This window comes from Cryptomeria japonica, chromosome 5 (assembly GCF_030272615.1).
Source record: "Cryptomeria japonica chromosome 5, Sugi_1.0, whole genome shotgun sequence".
NCBI classification, from domain to species: Eukaryota; Viridiplantae; Streptophyta; class Pinopsida; order Cupressales; family Cupressaceae; genus Cryptomeria; species Cryptomeria japonica.
Genome location: NC_081409.1, coordinates 470,815,969 through 470,838,157, shown reverse-complemented (window position 1 = coordinate 470,838,157; position 22,189 = coordinate 470,815,969). Strand labels below are relative to the sequence as shown.

At 36.7% G+C, this 22,189-nt stretch overlaps 1 protein-coding gene across 4 annotated transcripts in view; it reads right to left on the bottom strand.

The window, feature by feature from the left end:
* Positions 1-22,189, bottom strand: part of LOC131049930 (glycosyltransferase BC10) — a 148,265-nt gene that overhangs the window by 69,170 nt on the left and 56,906 nt on the right. For all 4 annotated transcript variants that reach the window (XR_009106820.2, XM_057984047.2, XM_057984060.2 and 1 more), the window contains exon 7: positions 17,878-17,919. Coding sequence is in view for 3 of the 4 variants with exons in the window: in XM_057984047.2 (XP_057840030.1) it covers positions 17,878-17,919 (42 nt within the window). In the remaining variant the exon portion in view is untranslated. The remainder of the gene's footprint in view (positions 1-17,877; positions 17,920-22,189) is intronic.

Genomic DNA, 22,189 nt, shown 5'->3' with positions numbered 1-22,189 from the left:
CAAGTTACGGATGGAGAGAGGAGAAAGAAGAACAAAATTGACAACTCCTACCACTCCCCGAAGAGAATTTGCAAGCCATGGAGGTTTGTATTATTTGCTTCTATTGAATACATTACCTTAGATGGTAGGTTTACCAGGGCCTATGGGCATCACTTCGTCCTTCTCAACCATTTCCGTCATGGTGAAAGGGTTAGCCTTCCCTATTACCTTGCCTGTTCTATGGATCATACTATAAAGGAGATCCAGAAGGACCCCAAAGGTGATCATGCCCTCCACCAGGGGCTTATGGTCCTGGTTTATAAAATGCTAAAAGGGAAGTGCATTGAAAAGCCTATCAAAGGCAAAAATGCCAGAGATGAGACTATGGAAAGTAAGGATAGTGGTTTCAACTTTGATTCGGAGACCGAGGGAGAGTCGGAAGAAACTAGCAAAAAAGGGAGGAATAGGGCCAAGAAGAGGAGGATTATTGTGGAATCTGAAATGTTGGATTCTGAAACTAAATCCCTTGAGGAAAAACCTGTTAAAAAGAGGAAAGGGAAAGCCACTGGAAAGAAGGCTCAGAAGAAGAACACTAAAAAGGGTAGCAATTCTGATTTCAATTATGTTCTGGTTGAATCTAAGGAGGAGGCTGAAGAAAATAAGAGGATCGATAGTCAAGACACAGAAGGGGAGGGTAACCCGGTTAAGGACAATTTGGAGACCGTGAATACCACTAGTCTGCATAAGGAGGAAAAAGGGGGTAAAAGTGACAGTGGTGACAAAGATACTATTAAGGCCTTCTGTGAGACCATTGCTACTATGGTGAAGGATATTAACAGTCTGAAAACTGATACACAGGCCATTGCAAGAATTACAGTTGGTGACAAGCCCTTGGCGGAGCATGTTAAAGAGTTAGTGGCCGTTCTGCATAATGCGGAAGCTATTGAATGTATGGTAGGAAAAATCTTAGCTACGGAAAAAAAGGTCAATGAGATGGGAGATAGAAAGGAAATGGAAAACAAAATGAAAGATTTTGGTAGCAGAATTGACAGGCTGGAGCACAACGTCAAGAAGATTGTTGATCAAAATTTCCAAATCCTCAAATCTTCGATGGACAACATGAACATCTTTATCAACAGGTTCGAGAATAATGCAGAGAAGGATGGTGATAAAGGGCAGTTGAACAAGAAGGGTCATGAAAGGAGGACCAGAGCTAACACAAAGAATAAGGACGACATCAAAGGTCGTGAGCTGGAGGATATGAAGACCTCAGCGAACAATATGAAACAAATGGTTGTTCACGCTGAGGAAATTATGAATAGTATTTAGTTTCAGTTGTTGTCCTTGGTTTTGTCTCTTTGTTGTCTTTGTGCTTTCCTTTTGTTGTCTGTTCTGAGTTTCTAATGTAATGATGTGTTAAGTTGTTCCCTTTCGGTGGGTTCAATTTGTCTTTTTGAAGTGATCAGGCACTTTTTTTAGCAGTTATGTTTTCCTGGCTTGTAAAAGGTTTGGGTACCTTTCAAATACCTGCTTTTACTTAATCAAAACATAAAGTCTACCATTTGTTTTGTAATTTCATCGATAAGGTAGATGATTGAATGAGAGATAAATGAAGTCTCTCATTCAATCATTTATTTGATCGACGCTACTTAGTTTCAACACTCCCTCTTAGCTAGGGAAGATAAATGGAAAACTATTTAAACTTTGAGATAATCATCTAAGTATATAGCATCACATTTCACATGCTAACCAATATGTCATATAGCACATGACAAGTGTAAATATCACATCATCTCGTGATAAAGAATGTTTCCTATCTCATGATAGGATGCATTACATAACCTCGTAATACAAAGGATCATATCACATATGCTCGTAACATGATGTATCACATAACACGTGACACAGAAATATATCACATCATCTCGTGATATAGATATCACATAACACGTGATATCAGTATCACATAACAAGCGATACCATGGATATAAAATGCTTGAGAATATTAAATTCTCCTTATATCCAGGTTATGGTATGTGCACTGACATTACGTCACATAATGTCTACCATAACATATAATGGCACATCCATGAGTCAAGATGATATCAAGTCAGCATGATATCAACATTACAAGGTCGTCACCTTATAATGTTAAATACAAGTGTTCATTATCTAAAAGATCGTCACCTCTTAGAAATGTACACAGGGGGTGGAGCCCATAAAGTCATAACACGACAAAATAAGTTTACACATTAAACATCTCATATATTAGTACAGATTACAAAGCAAATTACAACTCAATCATACCAAGACCTTTCCTGAAGTGTTCAACTTTCACTCTGAATAGTGGTTTGATAAGTATGTCTATTGTCTGATCTCCTGTACTGATATACTTCAACTGAATCACATTCCTATCCACCATATCTCTCACATAGTGATAAGGAATCTCTATGTGTTTGGATCTATCATGAAATACTGAATTCATAGAGAGTTTTATACAACTATTATTATCACAATGGATTATAGTAGGTTTCAGTGGCTCACTGAATAATCCCACAAGCAGTTTCCGGAGCCATACTGCTTCTCTTGCAGCCATGGAAGCTGCGATATATTCGGCCTCTGTCAAACTCTAAGCTACTGATGACTATTTCCTGCTAATCCAAGATATCATGGCTGAACCCAAACTGAAGCAGCATCTTGAGGTGCTTTTCCTGTCAGTCACACTTCCAACCCAATCTGAATCAGTGAACCCATGAAGATCCAAATCAACTTTCTCAAACTTGAGGCCATAATTAAGAGTACCTTGAAGGTATCTCATAATATGTTTCACAGCCATAAGATGTATCTCCTTAGGCTCACACATGAACTGGCTCAAGGCATTTACTACATAACAGATATCAGGTCTAGCATTGACCAGGTACATCAAGGATCCAATCATCTGCCTGTAGAGAGTAGGATCTACAAACGGGGAATCTGTTGCTACCTCCTTTAGCTTGTGAAGATTTGTTTCCATGGGAGAAGTCATGGGTCTGCAGTTCATCATGCCAAATCTCTTCAATATGTCTAAGGTGTACTTCCCTTGATTAAGCAGAATATTGTCAGACTTTTGCCAAACTTGCAGTCCAAGGTAGTAATGTAGAAGGCCTAAATCCTTCATATAAAACTCCTTCTCAAGGTCTTTCTTACATTGATCAATAAGGTGATCTTCTCCTGTAATCAAAAGATCATCAACATACAAGATCAATATCAACATATCACCTTTGATTCGTTTGAAGTATAGATTTGGATCTGCATCATTCTTTGAGAATCCCAATCCCATGAGGTAGCTGTCAATTCTTTCATACCAGATCCTGGGGGCTTGTTTCAGTCCATATAGGGCTTTCTTTAATCTGCACACATGTGATTCTGCATTGTGGATCTCAAACCCTTCTGGCTGCTCTAAGTAGACTTCCTCCTCAATTTTCCCATTCAGGAAAGCAGTCTTTACATCCATCTGATGAACTTTCCATGCTTTGGCTGCTGCAATGGCTAGTACTACTCTGACTGAGGTGTATCTAGCAACTGGAGCGAATGTCTCATCATAGTCTATTCCCTCCTTCTGTGAGAACCCTCTGGCTACAAATCTGGCTTTATGTTTCTCTATGCTACCATCTACAACATGTTTGATTTTGAATAGCCACTTGGATGAAACAACAGATTTTCCTTTTGGTCTAGGAACAATTTCCCAAACATCATTGTTTAAGATGGATTGATATTCCTCTGACATGGCATCTTTCCATACTTGATGTTTAAGTGCTTCTGATACATTAGAAGGTTTTGATTTGGAGAGACCATTCATTAAGGCTACATAGCTAGTAAATCTTCGGGCCCTCTTAATTTCTCTAAAAGTCCCTGAAGGAGCTACAAAGTTCCTTGCATCTTCCACTGTTTTGTGAACCCATAGTGGTATTTTCTTAGGGTTTTCCTGGGGTGGAATCTGCACTTCATTCTCATTCTCTTCTGAATACTCCCTCTGAACCTCAGGAACAGGATCCTTTTCTAGGTCTGAAGATGGAGCATACGTTTCTGACTCAATAGAGTATCTAGCCCTTTTGAAGGCTATGTCTTCTTCGAATATTACATCTCGACTAAATTCAATATTACTATGTCCAAGTACAAATACCCTATAGACTTTAGAAGTTTCACTATACCCAACAAAGATCCCTTTTCTTCCAGAAGGTTCTAGTTTTGCTCTTTTCTCTTTAGGTATATGAATATAAACAGGGCATCCGAATATCCTAAAGTGAGTGATATCTGGCTTTATTCCAATGAAAACTTCTTCAGGGGTTTTGTCTTCAATGTCGGAGTGAGGTCATCTATTTTGTATGTATACAGTAGTGTTGGAGGCTTCTACCCAAAGATGAGTTTCTAAATTTTGATCAAGGAGCATGGCTTTAGCTGCTTCTACAATAGTTCTATTCTTTCTCTCAGCAACCCCATTTTGTTGGGGGTTGTAAAGAACAGTGAACTCCCTCTTAATCCCAACTTCTTTACAGAATTCCCTAAATATGTTTGAGGTGTATTCCCTCCCATTAACAATTCTTAGGGTTTTTATTTTCTTTCCTGAAGAGTTTTCAGAGAGAGATTTGAATTCCTTAAATCTCTTGAGGATCTCTTCAGATTCTTTACATTTAAGAAAGTAGATCCAGGTCTTCCTAGAGAAGTCATCAATGAATATTACATAATATAGAAACCCTCCTAATGAAGGTACGGACATGGGCCCACATAGGTTTGAGTGAACTAGTTCTAAGACATTGCTTGTTTTACTAGAACTATTCTGAAAGGAACTCTTCATATTCTTGCCTAGGGCACACCCCTTACATGTACCTGAATGGTATTGTTTTAACTTAAGTAAATCAGTGACTAACTTTTCCATTGAAGATAGAGCACGAAAGTTTAAATGTCCTAATCTTCTATGCCAAATTTCATTAGAATCTGCAATCTCATGAAGTAGAGCTAGGTTAGGTTCAGTACATACCTCATACAAATAGCCTTTCCTATGCCCTATGGTTATAGCCTTCTTGATAGAAGAATTCTTTGGCCATGCCAACACTTTGCTATTCATGAAGGTTACACTATACCCATCATCTTCAAGTGCAGAAATGGAGACTAGGTTCCTTTTGATGCCTGGAACGAAAAGAACTCCAGTGAGTTGGAGAGACATGACTGACTTCAACTTAATGGTGCAGGTACCAATGCCTTTCACTGGATGTGCAGAGTCGTCACCAATAGTTACCTCTTCATCAATCTCTTCTAACATGGAATCCAATAGTTCTCTATACCCTGTAATGTGTCTTGAAGACCCACTGTCTATGATCCAGGTGATAGATTTGTTGGATACTTGGTTAGAGAGAGCAGAGTAGAATACATGTTTCTCGGAATCATGCTCTTCCTTATTCTTTTTCACTTTTGCAAATGTAGCTTGTTGTTTAATTCTATCTGGACATCTTGCTCCATAGTGCCCATATTGATCACATCTAAAGCATTGAATATGGGAAACATCTTTCTTAGATGAACCTTTCTCACGGTGGTTCTTCCTCTTCTTGAAGTGTTTCTTCTTGCTTTTCTTGTGGGAGTTCACATTTAGGACATGGAGATCTTCATCTATGTTCTTCTATTTGATCCCTTTCTTGTTTAGTCTTGACTCTTCTTAAAGACAATCTGATCTTAGCCGATCAAAGTTTGGATATTTAGCCCTTGCACTAATGCCTTGAACGAATGTTTCCCATGTACTAGGCAAACCATCTAGAGCAATAAGTGTTAGCTCTTTGCTTTGGATCTCATATCCAAGTGTTGCCAATTCATCCCTTAGTGCTGATATTCTCATAAAGTATGCATTGATTGATTCTCCTTTATTCATACTTATATGATTAATTTCCCTCTTTAGAGCCAAGGTTCTACTTGCATTGTTTATTTTGAATGTGCTTTCAAGTGATTTGAACATATGGTAAGCAGTCTCATGTTTTGTCAGGATTGGCATAATATGATTTCTAACTCCATCGACTATGATCTTCATAGCCTTTTCATTCCCTTCAATCCATGCCGATTTGTCGGGGTCATTCTCTGGTTCTTTGCATTCATCTTTTATAAAAGATTCAACTTTATTTTCTCTTAGGATCATTTTTATTCTGAATTTCCATGCTAAGAAATTATCTCCCCCTTCAAGTCTATCCTCAAATCTGATAGCATTGGCCATGGAGAAATGTGATGTTTATAACCTTTGATTTGAACTTCTCAAATTTGAATGCCTCAGGTTCTTCCTACCGTGGCTCTGATACCATGTAAATGATATTCAAATTTATGTTCAAAATCTAAAGATTATAGATTTTGTGTCTCTTTTATTTTCTAAGAAGACTTTCTTTCTATATTTACTTGAAGATATATTCAATATTTTATTGCTGGTTACTGATCGTAATTTCCTTTGTATTGCAGATCGCTGTATAGAACATTAATTGATTTCGATGTCTTTCTACAGCACTCGAATGGCATATATATATGTAAATAACCTCTGATCAAGGCATGCCTTTACCGGGCATGTCTAATCAAGACATGTCTAATCAAGACATGTCTAATCAAGACATGTCTTGATCATATGAAGTAGATGCCGTTTCATAACAAATAATAACAAACTTTGTTTATACCCGATACCAATTGGTGTCATTTCAGATGCTAATGATTATTGATTAACCCGATAACAATCGGTTTATTATAAGTACAGATCGATAACCAAAATCGGTGATAGTTATCATACACGATACCTATGATATGCTTAATCATGAAAAGAGAAATACGTATCTTTTTAGAATGAGATTAATAGAAAAATAGAAATGTTCTGCCAATTAGATGCTTCAGCTTATTGTAGAAAACAGAGCAACACATGCAAGCTTAAACTTGGAAGGAAACTTAACCACAGTTAGAACCAAGATTCTATTCATCAAGAACTGGTCTTGAACAGTTAACAGTGGCCAATTATTGGCTACGTATCATCTACAAATAGTATAGAGATGTATGACTGATGCAAGTTGTAAATACCTTAACCGCTGCCATTGAAAATTACTTTATCCTGAAAGGGAATTTGAGAACAAAATTATAAGGAATAGATAATTCAGTATAGTTTTCAGATTGAGATTTCATACCTGTGAACACAAGGGAGCAGGATGCTAGCTCGTGAGCACAAGTATGGAATCAACTATAAAATCAACCAAGTGTTTTAATAAATGAAATGTGATTCCATAAGGATGAATATTAATTATGAGCTTATCTTGTCCAATATGCTTCCTCAAGTTTAAACAAATGAGTAAGCCAAAAAGCCTCAAAAGAGTCGATATGCAGATAGCATAAGAGACAGACATGATGGCTTCGAAATCTTCACTTGTTTAATTCTAGCCGAGTAGGGTGACGAACAATGACTACACGCATTGATGTGTTTCAACTTATAAAACCTTTGGCCAAGGTGACGCAACAAAATGTAAGCGTCAGTCAATTCATTTGGTCCAGATATGCAACCCAATCAAAGGTCATACTAGTTAGGAGTTGCCTATGGTGTGTGATCGACTAGGGATTGTGTAGGATCAAACACCGGTCTCAGATGGCATTAGATCCAACATCTATTACTTCCCTGCGAAGGGTCGGGCCTTTCCAATTGGAAGTGACACAGGGGACTAGTAAGTCTGTGGTTGGGGAGAAAAGCACCCTGATGATACTTTCCCTCTATCAGCATTGTAAGATTATCTAAAGTTCAGGATGAATTCAAGAAGCTGTAAACACTAAACCTCTCTACATCTTTTAATTATGTTTCGTACTATATTATGCTTATGCAAATCAATCTTGAACAAGTGTTATAAATTATTTCTAGTTAAATTTCATTCATCTTATTTCAAAAAAAAAATTATCTAGATTCTCAAGTTTTCAAATTTTCAGTTTCAATGTTGTAAATTATAGATACTAGATTTTGCATGTTACAAATGTAGAAAGTATAGTCCATCCAACTGAATTGGAAAAAAAAACTCCTCTACAGGTTTTCAAGGTCATCTTATAGATGCATTAGTTACAAAATTGTTTCTAAAAGAAGTAGAAACCTTCCCAAATGCTCAACAATCAAAATACAAAAATCAACTCTCCAACTCTATCTTTCTATCAAATGTGCAATGTGTTTGACCATAGTCAAATACATTACCAGCACATTATTATGATACTAAAAATTTAACCTGTTGAAAATACCTATTTCTTAAGACAAGCAAGAAGTATTTAGGATGTCTAGATAACCTAGGTAGCTTCCATCCATGTCTCACATATCTACTTCTCCTACATATTGATTATTGATCACAATCCTTAGGAAGTGAATCTTGGCTTGAGTCCAAATAATTAGAAATTCTTCAATGAAATAGCATAATATGGTTGTTAGTCCTCCAAATCAACATAACTGATCCAATCATTTAACACCTCTGAAATTAGGAGTTTTTGGTCCCCAAAAACTTAGAGCGCAATAGATAAGAAACATTTCCTCATCTTGTCTTTACGATGCCACCTTATCTTACTTGATTTTGACCCTTTAGCCAACCTACCAAGGCTCTTGCACCTCCCTTCTTGCCACCCTTTCTTTTCCCTGCAATAGAGTTGTCCAATTCTTCTTGATAATTGATAACAAGGTCTTTAATGGAAGAAAACAAAAGTGTTCAGCACACTTAATATTGTTTTGAACCAGGAACATTTCCAACCTCAATTGGCATCTTATGAAAGCTTCTGCCCCTACATCTTATGTAAAAAATTTCACATCCCAAATGACCATTTGTTGTTGATCCCAAATGGCCATTTGTTGTTAATGGGTGGCTTGCTCTTGATTTGTGCATTTTTTATCAATTCATATTGTGAATGTATTATTTATTTGGGCCTTAAACTTCACTCTTAGCAGGTGTTGTATGCTATACTCCAGCAGAATAAGCAACCATTTGTTCGCTTCTTTTCACCTTGTTTCTAAGATAGGAACAAAATGCCCTTAACAATATATCTTCCACCAAAGGATTGGTATTCCACTTTGTTTCTAGTAAAAGGATATAGATGTGTTGATAAAACACAACTGTATGATCTCAATCTTCTTTGGAACAAGATAAAATGTGTCGCAAAAAGCTATTGCTCTACCGAAATCAAAAGGAAGATTTGAGATTAGCCTTACTGGCGTTTTACCTTATCTTGATGATGGATCATGGAGTTTGATACAAAACATTGATTCAGAAAACCCTCACATAGCTGTATCCCAGAAAAACTCTAATTTAATTGCAATGGACTGTAGAAATCTTATATCTCTTATTAGTTATTAGCCTTACTAGTGAGAACCTATGCAACTACTTCTGCAAGTAGAGGACATGTACCTTAGCTAGAAGACTGCACTCTATGATGTGTCTAGACAGGAAGAAAAAATTCTTTGACTTGTTTCATTAGGGTGTCATAATTTTCTTTTTCTTTGACCTTGTCCATTTCTTCTGTTAGTTGCTTTTGCAGCTCCCCTTTTTCCTCCTTAAGGGTCATTGTCTTTTCTTTCTGCCTTGCATGTACCAAATGCCATTTTTCTTTCATGGACTGCATGATTTTGAGATGTTTAACAAGAGGAAGTTGGAATGCAACCCCTGTAATATATGCCCTAGTTTCCAGTTGTGTTAATTGAGAGTTTAGGGCCTCAATTTCCATCTCTTGTGCTTGTTCTTCTTCCCAAGCAACAGCCAATTCTCATTGTTGATCAGTATGGTTTGGTGGCCTCCTTGTGTGAAGAGCAATTGAACATTCCCCATTGTAATCCTATGAAATATACCAGCTGCATATTGCATCTTGCATATTGCCCTGTTCGGGTTGTGCAGCAGCTACATCACACAGAGATCCAATTGTCTCTTCTTCAGCTTGCACAGCAACAAAATCTTGTTGCACAATATTTTTACCTTTACCTGCAGCTTGGTCAGAAATTTCCTCATCTTTGTGCATCTTGGTTCTTCATCAAAGATGACCGAAACCTCTTCCATGGCTTGTACAATATGTTCCTCTTCTTGCACAGCAATTGATTCTTTGTTGGGGAAGACCACAAATGCTTTCATGGTTTACGAAAACATATTCAGGAACCATGTGGATTGCTGCTAATACAGCAGTTGTGGGTCCCTCAGCTTTGGACCTCTACAATCTTGTTCTACCTTCAGCCATGGGTGCAGCAGATTGGTGCAAAGAAATCCTTTGGGAGAATAACCAAGGTATTCACCCCCCAAGAAGAATGAATTTTAAGCTGGCTCTGTACTCACTTTCAATTCTCAGATTATCATAAAAAATAAAAAAAACTCTTGGCCATCACTCAGTGGATAAGAAACTTACAAGCAGTTGTACAGTGGAAGGGAAATATGAAGGTTGTAGTAATACACTGGAAGGTAAATCTGCAGAAGTTTGTAGTTGTACAGTCAAAGCGGAATCTCCATAAGACCATATAGTGGGTAGCGAATCTATAGACTACAACTCAACAAGAAATTTCACCAACATTTCGTGTAGAGGGCTTGGTCATAGAATGGAAGCTTTTGTCTTTGACAGAAAATTTGGAGACCCTATGATTAGAAAACTGGGTCATATGATGGAAGCTTCTGGTTTTGACCAAAGATTTGCAATTCGTATGGTGTTAAGTAGAGGGTATTGTACAGTGTCGGTTAGAAATTAGGACATCTATTTATAGGATCTAAACCAAATTGTTTTTTGGCTTTATTAAAATGATGTAACTTAATAGATGGTTCCCATACTTCAGTTTGAGCTTTGAGGGTATCGATATCAAACATATTAATATTGACCAACAATTGATATAGTTTTAACTCAAACCTCTCAGCACTTCTTTCACACGAGTTCTGTCTAGGTTTTCAAGTGCAACTAAACCACTATCTATTGTTTCCTGAATTTTAAAAGAGTCCTAACCAAAGACCTTTGAACTTACTGATTTGCTTTTCCTTCATCCACTGTACTTAAGCACTAAGTCACCAGGTTAAGAAACCATTTTCCTTACATGTTTATCATTCCAAAGCTTTCTCCTCCATTGAATCACTTTAACAGCCCATTGTACCATTACTCTCCATTCATCTAATTAATTGAGCTTCAAAAGCCTTTCTTTCAATCTTTATCATTTCCTAGTTTGTTTTTTACTATGATCCTGATTCCTTACACTTGTCATCATGTTCTCCATTGGTACCATGGCTTCCTACCCATACATCAATTGAAAGAGTGTATGTCTGTTAGTTACTTCATATGCAATGTAATATGCCTACACTTGTCAATTAGCTTGTGGGTGGTATGGACTTGAAAGAGAGTGGAACATTTAGAACATCTTTATTTATGGCCTACACTTGGCCATTAGCTTGTTGGTAGTATGGACTTGAAAGGGAGTGGAAGATTCGGAATTCTAATGTCATCAGCTAGATCAAAAGGTTCACAAAGTCCTGATCTAGATGAGAATGTCAAATCTAGTAAACACTTGCTCATAAATAAATTTTGTGGTGCTATGTTAGGTACTCTATTGCCATTATGATGTACTTACTCTGATGCATTTTACTCACCTTTAAGGGACCAATGAAGTCCAAAACCCAGCATTCAAATAATTCTTGTAGTTGAGAAGGCCAAAGTAGCATCAAGTCCCTCTTCGAGGGCTTACCCACTATTTGACATGTACTGCATCCAATAACCCATTTTTTGGGGCCACAATGAGGTGTTGGCCACCACATGCCTGCTAGAAGCACCTTTCAAGTTGTGGTATCAAGCACCATGTGGCCTGCATCTAGACCTTTATATGTGCCTCTTGAAGTTTGTTTCTTACTTCATGCATCAAACATCTTTGTACTTGGTTTGGTCCCATTTTATACAAATGACCAGCCGGAATGTTGGTGCCTTCAAAGTCAGCCTCCTTCACTCCAACTACAATGGATAAGTAGTCTCAGGGATTCTCATATTTTGCATCAGGAAAGTTCTCATTCATCCCTTCAAGGCGTTCACCAAACTTTATCCTCAAAAGTTGGTCCACTATCAAATGACTCTTTACTGGTCAGACAATGATTTAACTCTTTAAGTGACATTAATCATCTCCTCACCCAACTCCTAATGATGGTCCTATTCACCAAATGCAATGTTACTTGATGATCTACGTAATCCATGAAGGGTATTGCGAATAAGTAATGTCAGAACTTTTGCACTAAATACACCATGCCAAGAGCTTCTCTCTCCATATTGCTATAATTTGCTTTTGCACTCAACAATAGATTGCTAGCAAAGAACACTACAAGATCCACCCATACAATGCAACAAGACCTTTCTTATGCTTATAGATCCAATATAGAAGGTTGTTATTAATGATCCGATTACAAGGCATCATAAATATAGAACATTGGATGATCCCTTAGACAATAGTCTTATCAATACAAATACGTAATGTTCTGATAAATGCTTGATTGATATGCTTGTTGTTCTTGAAGTATTTGCATAAAAAACAGTACTAAGATTCCTAAAAATGAAGATGTTAAGCACAGAACAGTATTAAGGAATGTTGAAATGGTAATAAGCAAGCACATATAGAATGAAAATGGCGTGATTACACAAGAATTGACCTATGGAAACCCAATTTGAATGAAAAATGTGAAGGCGTGAGGTTATATCTCCTCTATTCACTATCTACTTTGATGATTACAAGGTTTACTACCTGTTGATGTGTTTTTTATGCACATGCAAACACAGAATAAAATACCCAAACGTATCTTATCCTCTCTTGAACAAAGTTAACCAGATGTTGAAGATTCGCTTAAGGATCACTTGAGACAACTCCAAGGTTCTTGTATGTCGGGTCACCACGTGTGGATAAGAACAGATGGTTGATGTGATTATGCTGGAATCACAAGGGGACTTACATTTGAATGCCTGAATACTTGATTTGCTGGAACTTAGGTCCTATCTACTCAATTGGAAGATGAAAAAGAGCAAAAGAGATGGGGTTTGAGAAGTCTACGCTACTCCTAAAGCCTAGAATGTAAGAAGATGAGTGAATGACTAGATGGAATCCTACTGGGCAAGGTCTCACCATCAACCTGAATAATTTGACACAAGCTCAATGCAATCTTCTAAGGATAATTCGAAGATATTCAAATTATTACCATCAAACATTGATTATCATCCAAATTGATGCATAGACAACGGACGCATAACAATTTGAAGTTAGGCTCATATCATTCTAGTTGACCACGCAAGGCACACTTACAATCAGCAAGAGGCTAGTGGTATGGACTAAACGGATTCCACACAAATGCATTCGACAAATTCTTCCATTCAATCTAATCAACATGAAAACAAATAAGAAGTAGAAACCATGTGACTTGTTGAAATAACACATCTCACCATAACTTCAATGAAAAGAGTATCTCATTTACAAGTCTTGACAACAATTCCTCCTCCTTCTACTCTAATCTAACTTCTAACTTCTAATCTATCTATTCTTCTATTAACTTACTGTTGTCTATCCTCTTCCATTAACCTTTACAAATGAAGATTATGAGCTTTATATAGAGAGCTCATTTAAAATGAACGGCTAGGATTGAATTTAAATCAATGGCCAAGATTTTACAATGAAACCCTAATTAGGGTTTGTTACAACAAACTCTCCTTAGCCAATGAGAAAATTAATTTCAATGAATGCGGACCAATCGATATCGAGGGTAGGTACATCGAAGTTTGTGCATCCATGGATGAGCTTGGTTCATTGAATCAAGACGCGCTGATGTGGACCTCTCTGATTGGTGGAGTAGCGACTGGGATGCCACCTCAATCCTGCACTTGTAAACTTGATCAGAATCTTCATCTTGAAAGAGTGTCGAGCAATATCTCTTGATACTCAACATTATCCAGTTTTCTCAATGTAATGATGACGAGAAGCGGACTTTGATTAACTCTTCTAAAACTATCTACTCCCTCAATCATGTTCAATGCAGGCCTTGTGATGACTTTGATTGATTCTTCCTTGTTCTTGATATACTTGATGAAGGGTGCACCTGGTTGAATGTAGCTCTTCAATATTCTAACTTTGATTCTTGGATTCCCTCGAAGGGAATTCAAGATTGTCAAACATTCTTCCATCATGTTGGTTCTCTTTCTTTATGTACCATGGCCTTGAGGTAGTTGAATGATCTTTCTTTACAATCTGTGATATCCTCATGCTACCATGATGTGGTGAGAGCCTTCGAACACCTTGAGATCTTTTCTTTTTTGATGTTTGTTGATGAAGTTCTTTGAAGGCATTTTTCTTGTATCTTGACCTTGATGTTGAAATTCTCTCCTTGAGATAATTGCTCCGATCCTCATCCAACCTGGTCTCTCTGATTTCTTTCCTTTCCTACTGCAAAACAAACAAATGAGCATCAAACACATATGATATACAGCTTATACAATCTCTTAATTTGACCTAATCTCTGATTTTATGTGATTTGCAGATCTGATAGGTGCAGGTTTAGGGGAGGTCGATCCTTTGCTTGAGCAAATTTGTTGTCCTTTTGATGAATTCACTCCTTCCTTTGTGAATTTGCTGTTGTTCTGATAGAATTCGCCCTTCTTGATTACTGGATCTGATTCTTTTGTGGCTGAACTCACCCTTGTACTGATTGAATTCACTTTTGGAGAAGAAAATGTTTTGAAGTGATGTCCAAATGATTGTTTTGATGTCTAAGCTGTCCTTAATAGTGGAATTCGCTCCAAATGGAGGGCAAAGGACATACCTTAGGTGAAATTCGCTCTGATTTAGGTGCAAGGTACAGTCATGAACAAAATTTGCTCCAAACATGGAGCAAGGTACACAATTCTAAAGAGATTCGCTCCAATTTTAGAGCAAGGAACAGGTTTGGTGGAAAATTCGCCCCAAATATGACATAAGGTACATGACCCTAGATAAGATTTGCTCCAAATATGATGCAAGGGATGGATCCAAGATAAATTCACTCCAGTCCCAGAGCAAGGTACATGATTTTAACAAATTTCGCTCTCAACTTTGGACAAGGTACACAATTTTGACAAACTTCGCTCCAAATATGATGCAAGGTACATGGCTTTAAGGAGAAGTTCGCTCTAATTTGTGAGTGATGTACATGTCCTTTGATGAAAATTCGCTCCAATTAATGAGTAAGGTACATGCCTTAGCAAGGTACTGGGGTTTCATGTCCTTAGCAAGGTACGGGGTTTCATGTCCTTAGCAAGGTACGGGGTTTCATAGCAAAAAAATTTTACTCAATCCCTCAACTTTCTTTCACTTCATTAAATCATATCTTAAGTCTTTAAACCACATGTCAAATTTTGACCTTTAAGAAGGCTCAAGGAAGAAATTCGTTCTAAATGGGAGGCAAAGGACGAGGTCGTAGGAGAAGTTCGCTCCAATTTGGGAGCAAGGTACATGTCCTTCTTAAAAAATTCACTCTAATTTGTGAGCAAGGTACATGACCTTAGGGATGACTCTTCATTCAATCCTTTCACCTGACTTTGCTTCATTAGTTCAAACCTCATGATTTTGCCTTCCTAGTGTGTGGATATGTCAAATTAGCCTTAGGAAAGGCCTTAGAGAGAGAATTTCGCTCCAAAGGACGAGCAAAGGAAGACATACTCGCTCCTAGAAGGGGGCAAAGGACGACATGTGAATTCCTGTGAATGAACAAAGGAAAACTTCATGTACTTAGTCAAATTTTGCCTTTTCAACCTGCAACTGACCTTCCTTACCTACTACGCTCAAATTGACATCACTCGACCTCGTTCCAATCTAAGGAGGGAGAAATGATTCTATTGCCTAGGCACCTGAGAAAGTGCACCTCTTCAAACGAAAGGCTAATAGCAAAAGGCCCTACAACTACTAATAGCAAAGCTAAGACAACTAATCCTAGAAAGCAAAAAGTAGGGGTCCCCGTTTGCAATGGGGCGATGTGTGAGAACGTCACAACACTACCTACTTGAGCCCTTCATGGACACCATACAAGATGAATTTGATGCCCACTCCCTAGCCTTCCCAGTTACACCTCAACTCCTGCAAGTCTACTTTCAGCCAGTTTCAAAGGGGGTACTACATATGTATCAATTATATGATCATGTCCGCTTCCTGGCCACAGCTCTCTCTATTTGGCAGATGTGTGACATGTTCCAACACAATAAAAAACATCACCCGCACTCTATTCTGACACTGACTGGTTTGACTACAGTCGAACCTATCAGAGATGCCATTTTTTAAATAGATGAAAAGCCCCATGTTATCCGGATCAGCCAGGTGTCTTCTATCCATGTCGTATACCTCTGTTTCTCCTACAAACTGATTCTTAATCAAATTCATTAGGAAATATTCAATAAATAGTCAGTCTTGTTATTCTAGTTCATTAGGAAATATTCAAGGAAGTGACCTAGTGGATTGTTAAACCTCCAAAACTACAAAACTAATTCATTTTCACATCAACAGATTCCACCAAACAGAAGTAGTTGAATGATAAATACATTGCTACCAGTAACCATTCTCATACAAAGGCTATTCACTAACTGCATACAGAAGAATCAGATAGAAAAAAAATAAGCTCATCCTGTTGATTTGAGTCTACACATTAAACAGGATTTGCCTCGCAGATTAAAATTCATTGTTTACGCAAAGGAAAAGACCAGTGGTATCAGGATCAGTCGTGTCTTTTATCCCTGTCTTATACCTATATTTCTCCAACAAACTGATTCTCAATCAAACTCCTTAGGAAGACAGTCTTACCATTATTTCTGGTTCATTAGGAAAACATCAAGGAAGCAACCTAGTCAGGTTGTTAGTTCTCCAAACCAACAAAACTGATCCATTTTCATATCAACAGGTTTCACCATACTGTTACAGAAATTAGTTGAATAATAAATACATCACCACTAGAAACCATTCTCATACAAATGCTATTAGCTAAATAGTAAATATATAAAGGACAATTAGATAGGAAAATTAGCTCAACCTGTTCAGTTATATCTATACGCTAACCAGAGTTTCTCCCTCAGATTAAAATTTCAACAAGATTGATGTCACAGATTCTATATGCAGTCCTCCTGAGGGTTCAAATCAGATGGTCATGCCTTCTGCAGATGTACTTCTGCTAAGACTTCTTAGATGTTGTTACAGGCTGGATTTTACTGTTTATTTATTGTCCCAATTTCATGGCAAGGCCCTCTCTTTAGAGGCAATTGGATGATCAGGTATAGCTGCAAATCGTTATAGCATAAGATTCTGTTCTTCATCATGGCTTCCCAATGGAAGTGAAGATACAAGGCAACTTTTCAGTCAATTTAATGAAAATTGAGTTACTTTTCGAACATGTTTGTCTGTAACTCTGTTGTTAAACTGCTCCGTATTTTAATGTTGTCAAACAAAATAAAAGATAAATTCATCAAATTGAAAAAACATATCATTCCTGTGGGTCTGCCTATTATGAATTATGCAGCTCAATGTAGAAATAAGTAGGAACTCACTTCATTAGAAAAACAGGATTACAGGGGAAAAGTACAGTGAAATTTGACCAATCTAGACTTCCATCACAACACAAGGACAGTCACTATTGAACTACATGATATGCAGTCAGTCAAAGTTAAAGCCCTTTTGAAGGTTAAAAACAAGGAATACTTGGAACCAGTTATCATAGGGAGACAGCTTCCAACATTGATTTACAGTTCATTTATTGTCCCAGCCTCCCAGGCTGTTGTTCACAGGATTTGCTGTATGAGAACACTATATAAGCAATATATTCTTTGTTTATGCATTTACTAGTTTCTAATATAAGCAATATTTTTTCTTGGCTATCACGTTGGAATGGCAAGGTAGCTTCTTACCTGAGGCTGCTTTCTCAAATGCTCTGGTAGTGGGGGCCTTCTCTGCAGGAAAGTGCAATTAATTTGTCAGCATACAGTCCCATAGTACCTTCTAAAGATAATTTCATAAGCTTTTATACTAAAAATACTTTTCATATGTATTCTCTTCAAGCAGTAACTAACAATGGACGAGAAAGAAACATTCACAAAAGAAATCTGCATAATAAATGTTACAACAATAAAACATAAGAACAAGTATCACAGGAAAAGAAATCATATAGCTTCACAAAGTAGGGTAATGACCAGAAGATACATTGACAAACCAGCATTATTTTTGTAGCATTGAAAATGAAAGCATCTATTTCCAAACAATAGCACACCACACTCACAATGGCATAACTGACAAAAAGAACAGATCAAAACATTCTTAAGATTATAAAATTGATGGACAAATACTGCTCCATAATTAAAACTTTTTTACTCACAAGTTGCAAGGTAATTGCAGTTAATACTATTCGCAAGCAGAACCACAATAGATTTCACTATACAACACAAATATTTGAATGCCATCAATGAATTGTATTATATATTCAAATGTGCAAGTGAAAGGAAGCAGTATTAATTTGACACAAATATCACAACACTCTCATTAAAAGACAGATATGTTGTCAAAGTAAATAAAAATGGATGACTCTTAAAAGGATGCAATTACAGTTATTTTAGAAATATATCATAATTGTAAGAGCCAATGGAGATCTCACAAATTCAAAATTTAAAATGCAAGGTAACTGATTTAATCAGACTAAATTGATCAGATTTCCGCCATAACTCTTTCCTGGCACCAGTTTACAATAATAAGGTTTTTAGATACAAACAAACAAGTTTCACTTCAATTAAAAGATGACAATTGAATCATTTTAAAGCTGACTAAGAAACTCAAGTTATAATCACAAAAATAATTTAAATTATTGATGAATGAATTTAAACAATCAGGAGAAAAAGCATATTTTTCCTAAATTTCATTCTCCCTGAATAATGAATCATGCACACACACAAATGCCTAAAATTTGATGGTTTAAATGGCAGAAAAAGACAGAAAATATGCATTTTAATGATAAATGTGGCATGAAGAGTGCAAGTGACAGCTCACGACTTCCAACATTCTATTAAGTTTGTTGTTTTTTTATTTTTTCTAACATGACAACTTTCTCACACATGTGAAAACATGATCATGTTTGTGAATGTTCAAAATTCAACTCTAAAACACTAAGCCTCTTGGATGCTTAATTCATTATCACTTGAAGACATGTGGGTATGGCATGGAGATGTCATTCCAAATCAGGATATGTCTATAAACAAATTAGGACGTGGGGGTAAATGAATAACATTGCAGCTATACCATATATAAATATGGTCACCTAAAGATGTGAGTACGGGAGTAAACATGGGATCCTCATCTGTATACTTAAGTATCCTAGTTACTATGGTTTAAATGATGGCCTCTAGATTTATGATGCATATGAGTGAGTGTGTACATGCATGTAAGGGAGCAGATTGTAAGTTAAGCTACTTCAACAATCCAGTTTCACAACCAAATATAGAAAAGTTTACATAGCAGCTAGCTGGGTAACAAAGCTACAGATTCAGCTAAGCCAAATGCATAGGTACTCTACAAAAGCAAGAACCAATGATCTATTTGGGGAAACTGTTACATCTCATTTGTGCACTAGTTGTTTTATGCAATATTTACGCGATGTTAAATGTGCCCTAAATGTTTATATTATAATTGAGTGATGATGCTCTCGATGTTTATATTATAATTGAGTTATGATGCCCTAGATGGCATTTGTGCTTAGTACATTGAAATAATGACTTACAACTGTTAAATTGATGTTTTGATATTTAACATGATGATATTTAAGATGTTTACTTTGTCGATAATATTTTTGAAATGTCAGAGTTATGACAAGATTTCAGACTAATTGTTTGAACTGGCCAAGTGTGTGCAGGAGTTCGTCGTCCTCCGAGAAGGGAGGGGAAGTATCATCAAGTCAGAAGGTAAGGAAAAGAGAACCCATGCCATCTGAAAACCCTAACAGAAAGTGAGACAGGTCGTCTCATGTTGACCATGTTATTTTCGTCAACCTGTCGCGTCAGGTAACCCTAACTGGTCTATATAGAGGTTTTAGGGTTTCATGATTCTAAGTCATCGATTGGTCTCCAAGTTAGTTGGTTATTATTATTAATTTATTTATTAATATTTTTTATTATTCTTAATAAATAATTAAAAATTTCTCTGGCTCATGTTTGGTAACGTAAATATATGAATATAATATATTAATGTTTGTTGATGATTTATAGCTTCAGTCGGATAAAATTAAATGTTAAATTGGCCTTAAGGCCTTCAACATTTAATAATATATATAATTATGTTATTTCATTAGAGACTCTAACCGATATGATGTGTTTGAGTGCATATAACAAATGGTTTAAGTGACCGATTAATTGTTTGAAGAACCCGATGATACTATCGTGGGATATGCATCGGGCCATAAACACCAACGTGACTCCACATGGGAGTCACGACTCCTTGGAGAACCATGTCGGTTCCACAAGGAGTCATGACTCCTTTGTGGATCACTACTTGCTTAAATACTTTGCTATCGTTGGAAGCAAAGTGTGAAATACGAAAAACGGTGAAGATAAGGAAAGCTCTCCAGATCAGAATTACATTCAACAGTCGCCATCATTAAGAGAGCAGTTTGTAGCCAATATTATTGTGATAGTAAACGGCAGCAATCTGTAAGACAATAAGCTGTTACTTTAGACAAAATATTGTGTGATATCCAAATAAAATAAAATAAAATATCAACCTATATAAATCTGATCCAAACTTCAACAATGTTCTTGCAACATAAGGTCCTTTTGTGCAAAGCATTGGCCGATTCTATTATGGCTATTTTTAAAATATAGCTAAGTATATATAAAAATAAATTAAAAGGGGCTCTAATATTGAATTAATTTATTTTAAATCTTTCTTAAAGCCGCAAAATGTATAAGATGGCACAAAACAAGGATATCAAATAAAACATCAATCCTATTCTTAATACAATGTGTATTAATCAATGCTCAATACAATGTCTTTGAAATACATTATCGGGTATAATATGGAATAATATGTTCAAATAAACTTTTCATGCCATATGTTTTTATTCCATTAAGGAATTCAACAAAAGGGAAATGAAATTATGTGATTCCTTAAGAAGCTTTGAATGGCAGGAAGGCCATTTGGCATGACCAGTTGCTTCTCCCGGAAGACAAACATTTTCTGGACGCAAAACTTGTGTGAGGGGCTCGACATCATTTTCGCGTGATCCTTCTTGGAAGAAAATTCTCGTAACTGCTTGAGATTAGGCCGAGTTGGGGAATCCGCCTCATTTTTGAAGAGGTATATGGCATGTTTGGGGAGGAGCGATAGGTACTATGGAAAAAGGGTTTTGAGAAATGTTTGGAAGCTCAGTATTTCCTAGCATTCTCCTGCAGTAAGCACTGCATCCATTTGGGGTTTATTCTGCTGGTAAAAGCTCAGGAAGTTTCAAAAGAGAAGAACTGCACTTTAAGAGCTTAATCAAGTTGAGTTATCCTCTGAATTTCAGGTCATGTGATATTTACGAAACCCAGCAAGCTTGTTTATTCCTCTATTCCTTCTTTTGAGTTTGAAATTCTTGGTTGAATTATTTGAAGGAAGAAAATGCAGAAATACTCTCTATTATATTTCGATTTAACTGTGAGTTGGGCATTCTAGGGTAGGAATAATGTATTTCTGTAAAGCCATCTGCTCTTAAATGATTTTTCTTCTGAAATTAAATCAACCTGGAGTAGTGTTGACGTGTATTTTGTACACAATCATACACAGAATAAAATACCCAAGGGTACCTTATCCTCTCTTGAATAAAGCCTCTGATTGCTGAAGATGTCGCAAAAAAGGATCAATCAGGGTGACTCCAATGTTCTTTTATGTAGGGTCTCTACGTGTGGATAAGCACTAGTGGTGGTTGTGAATGCTGTTTCATCAAGGGGCCTTACGTCCTCCGATTTGCAGGAACAAGATTTCCTAAAACTAATAAGTTCTTCAAAAAGATCAAAAGGTAGAGTTTGCAAGGGATAAATTCTGATTTAATCCTATGAATGACCTAATGTAGGCTAGACTTGGCAAGATTCTACCAATTTCAATATTGCCATGAAGTAACAACCCAACTGAAATTGATGCGATCTTCTAAGGTAACAAATGATTTTTCAATTCATCAAGGATCATGGACACTACCACAAAGGC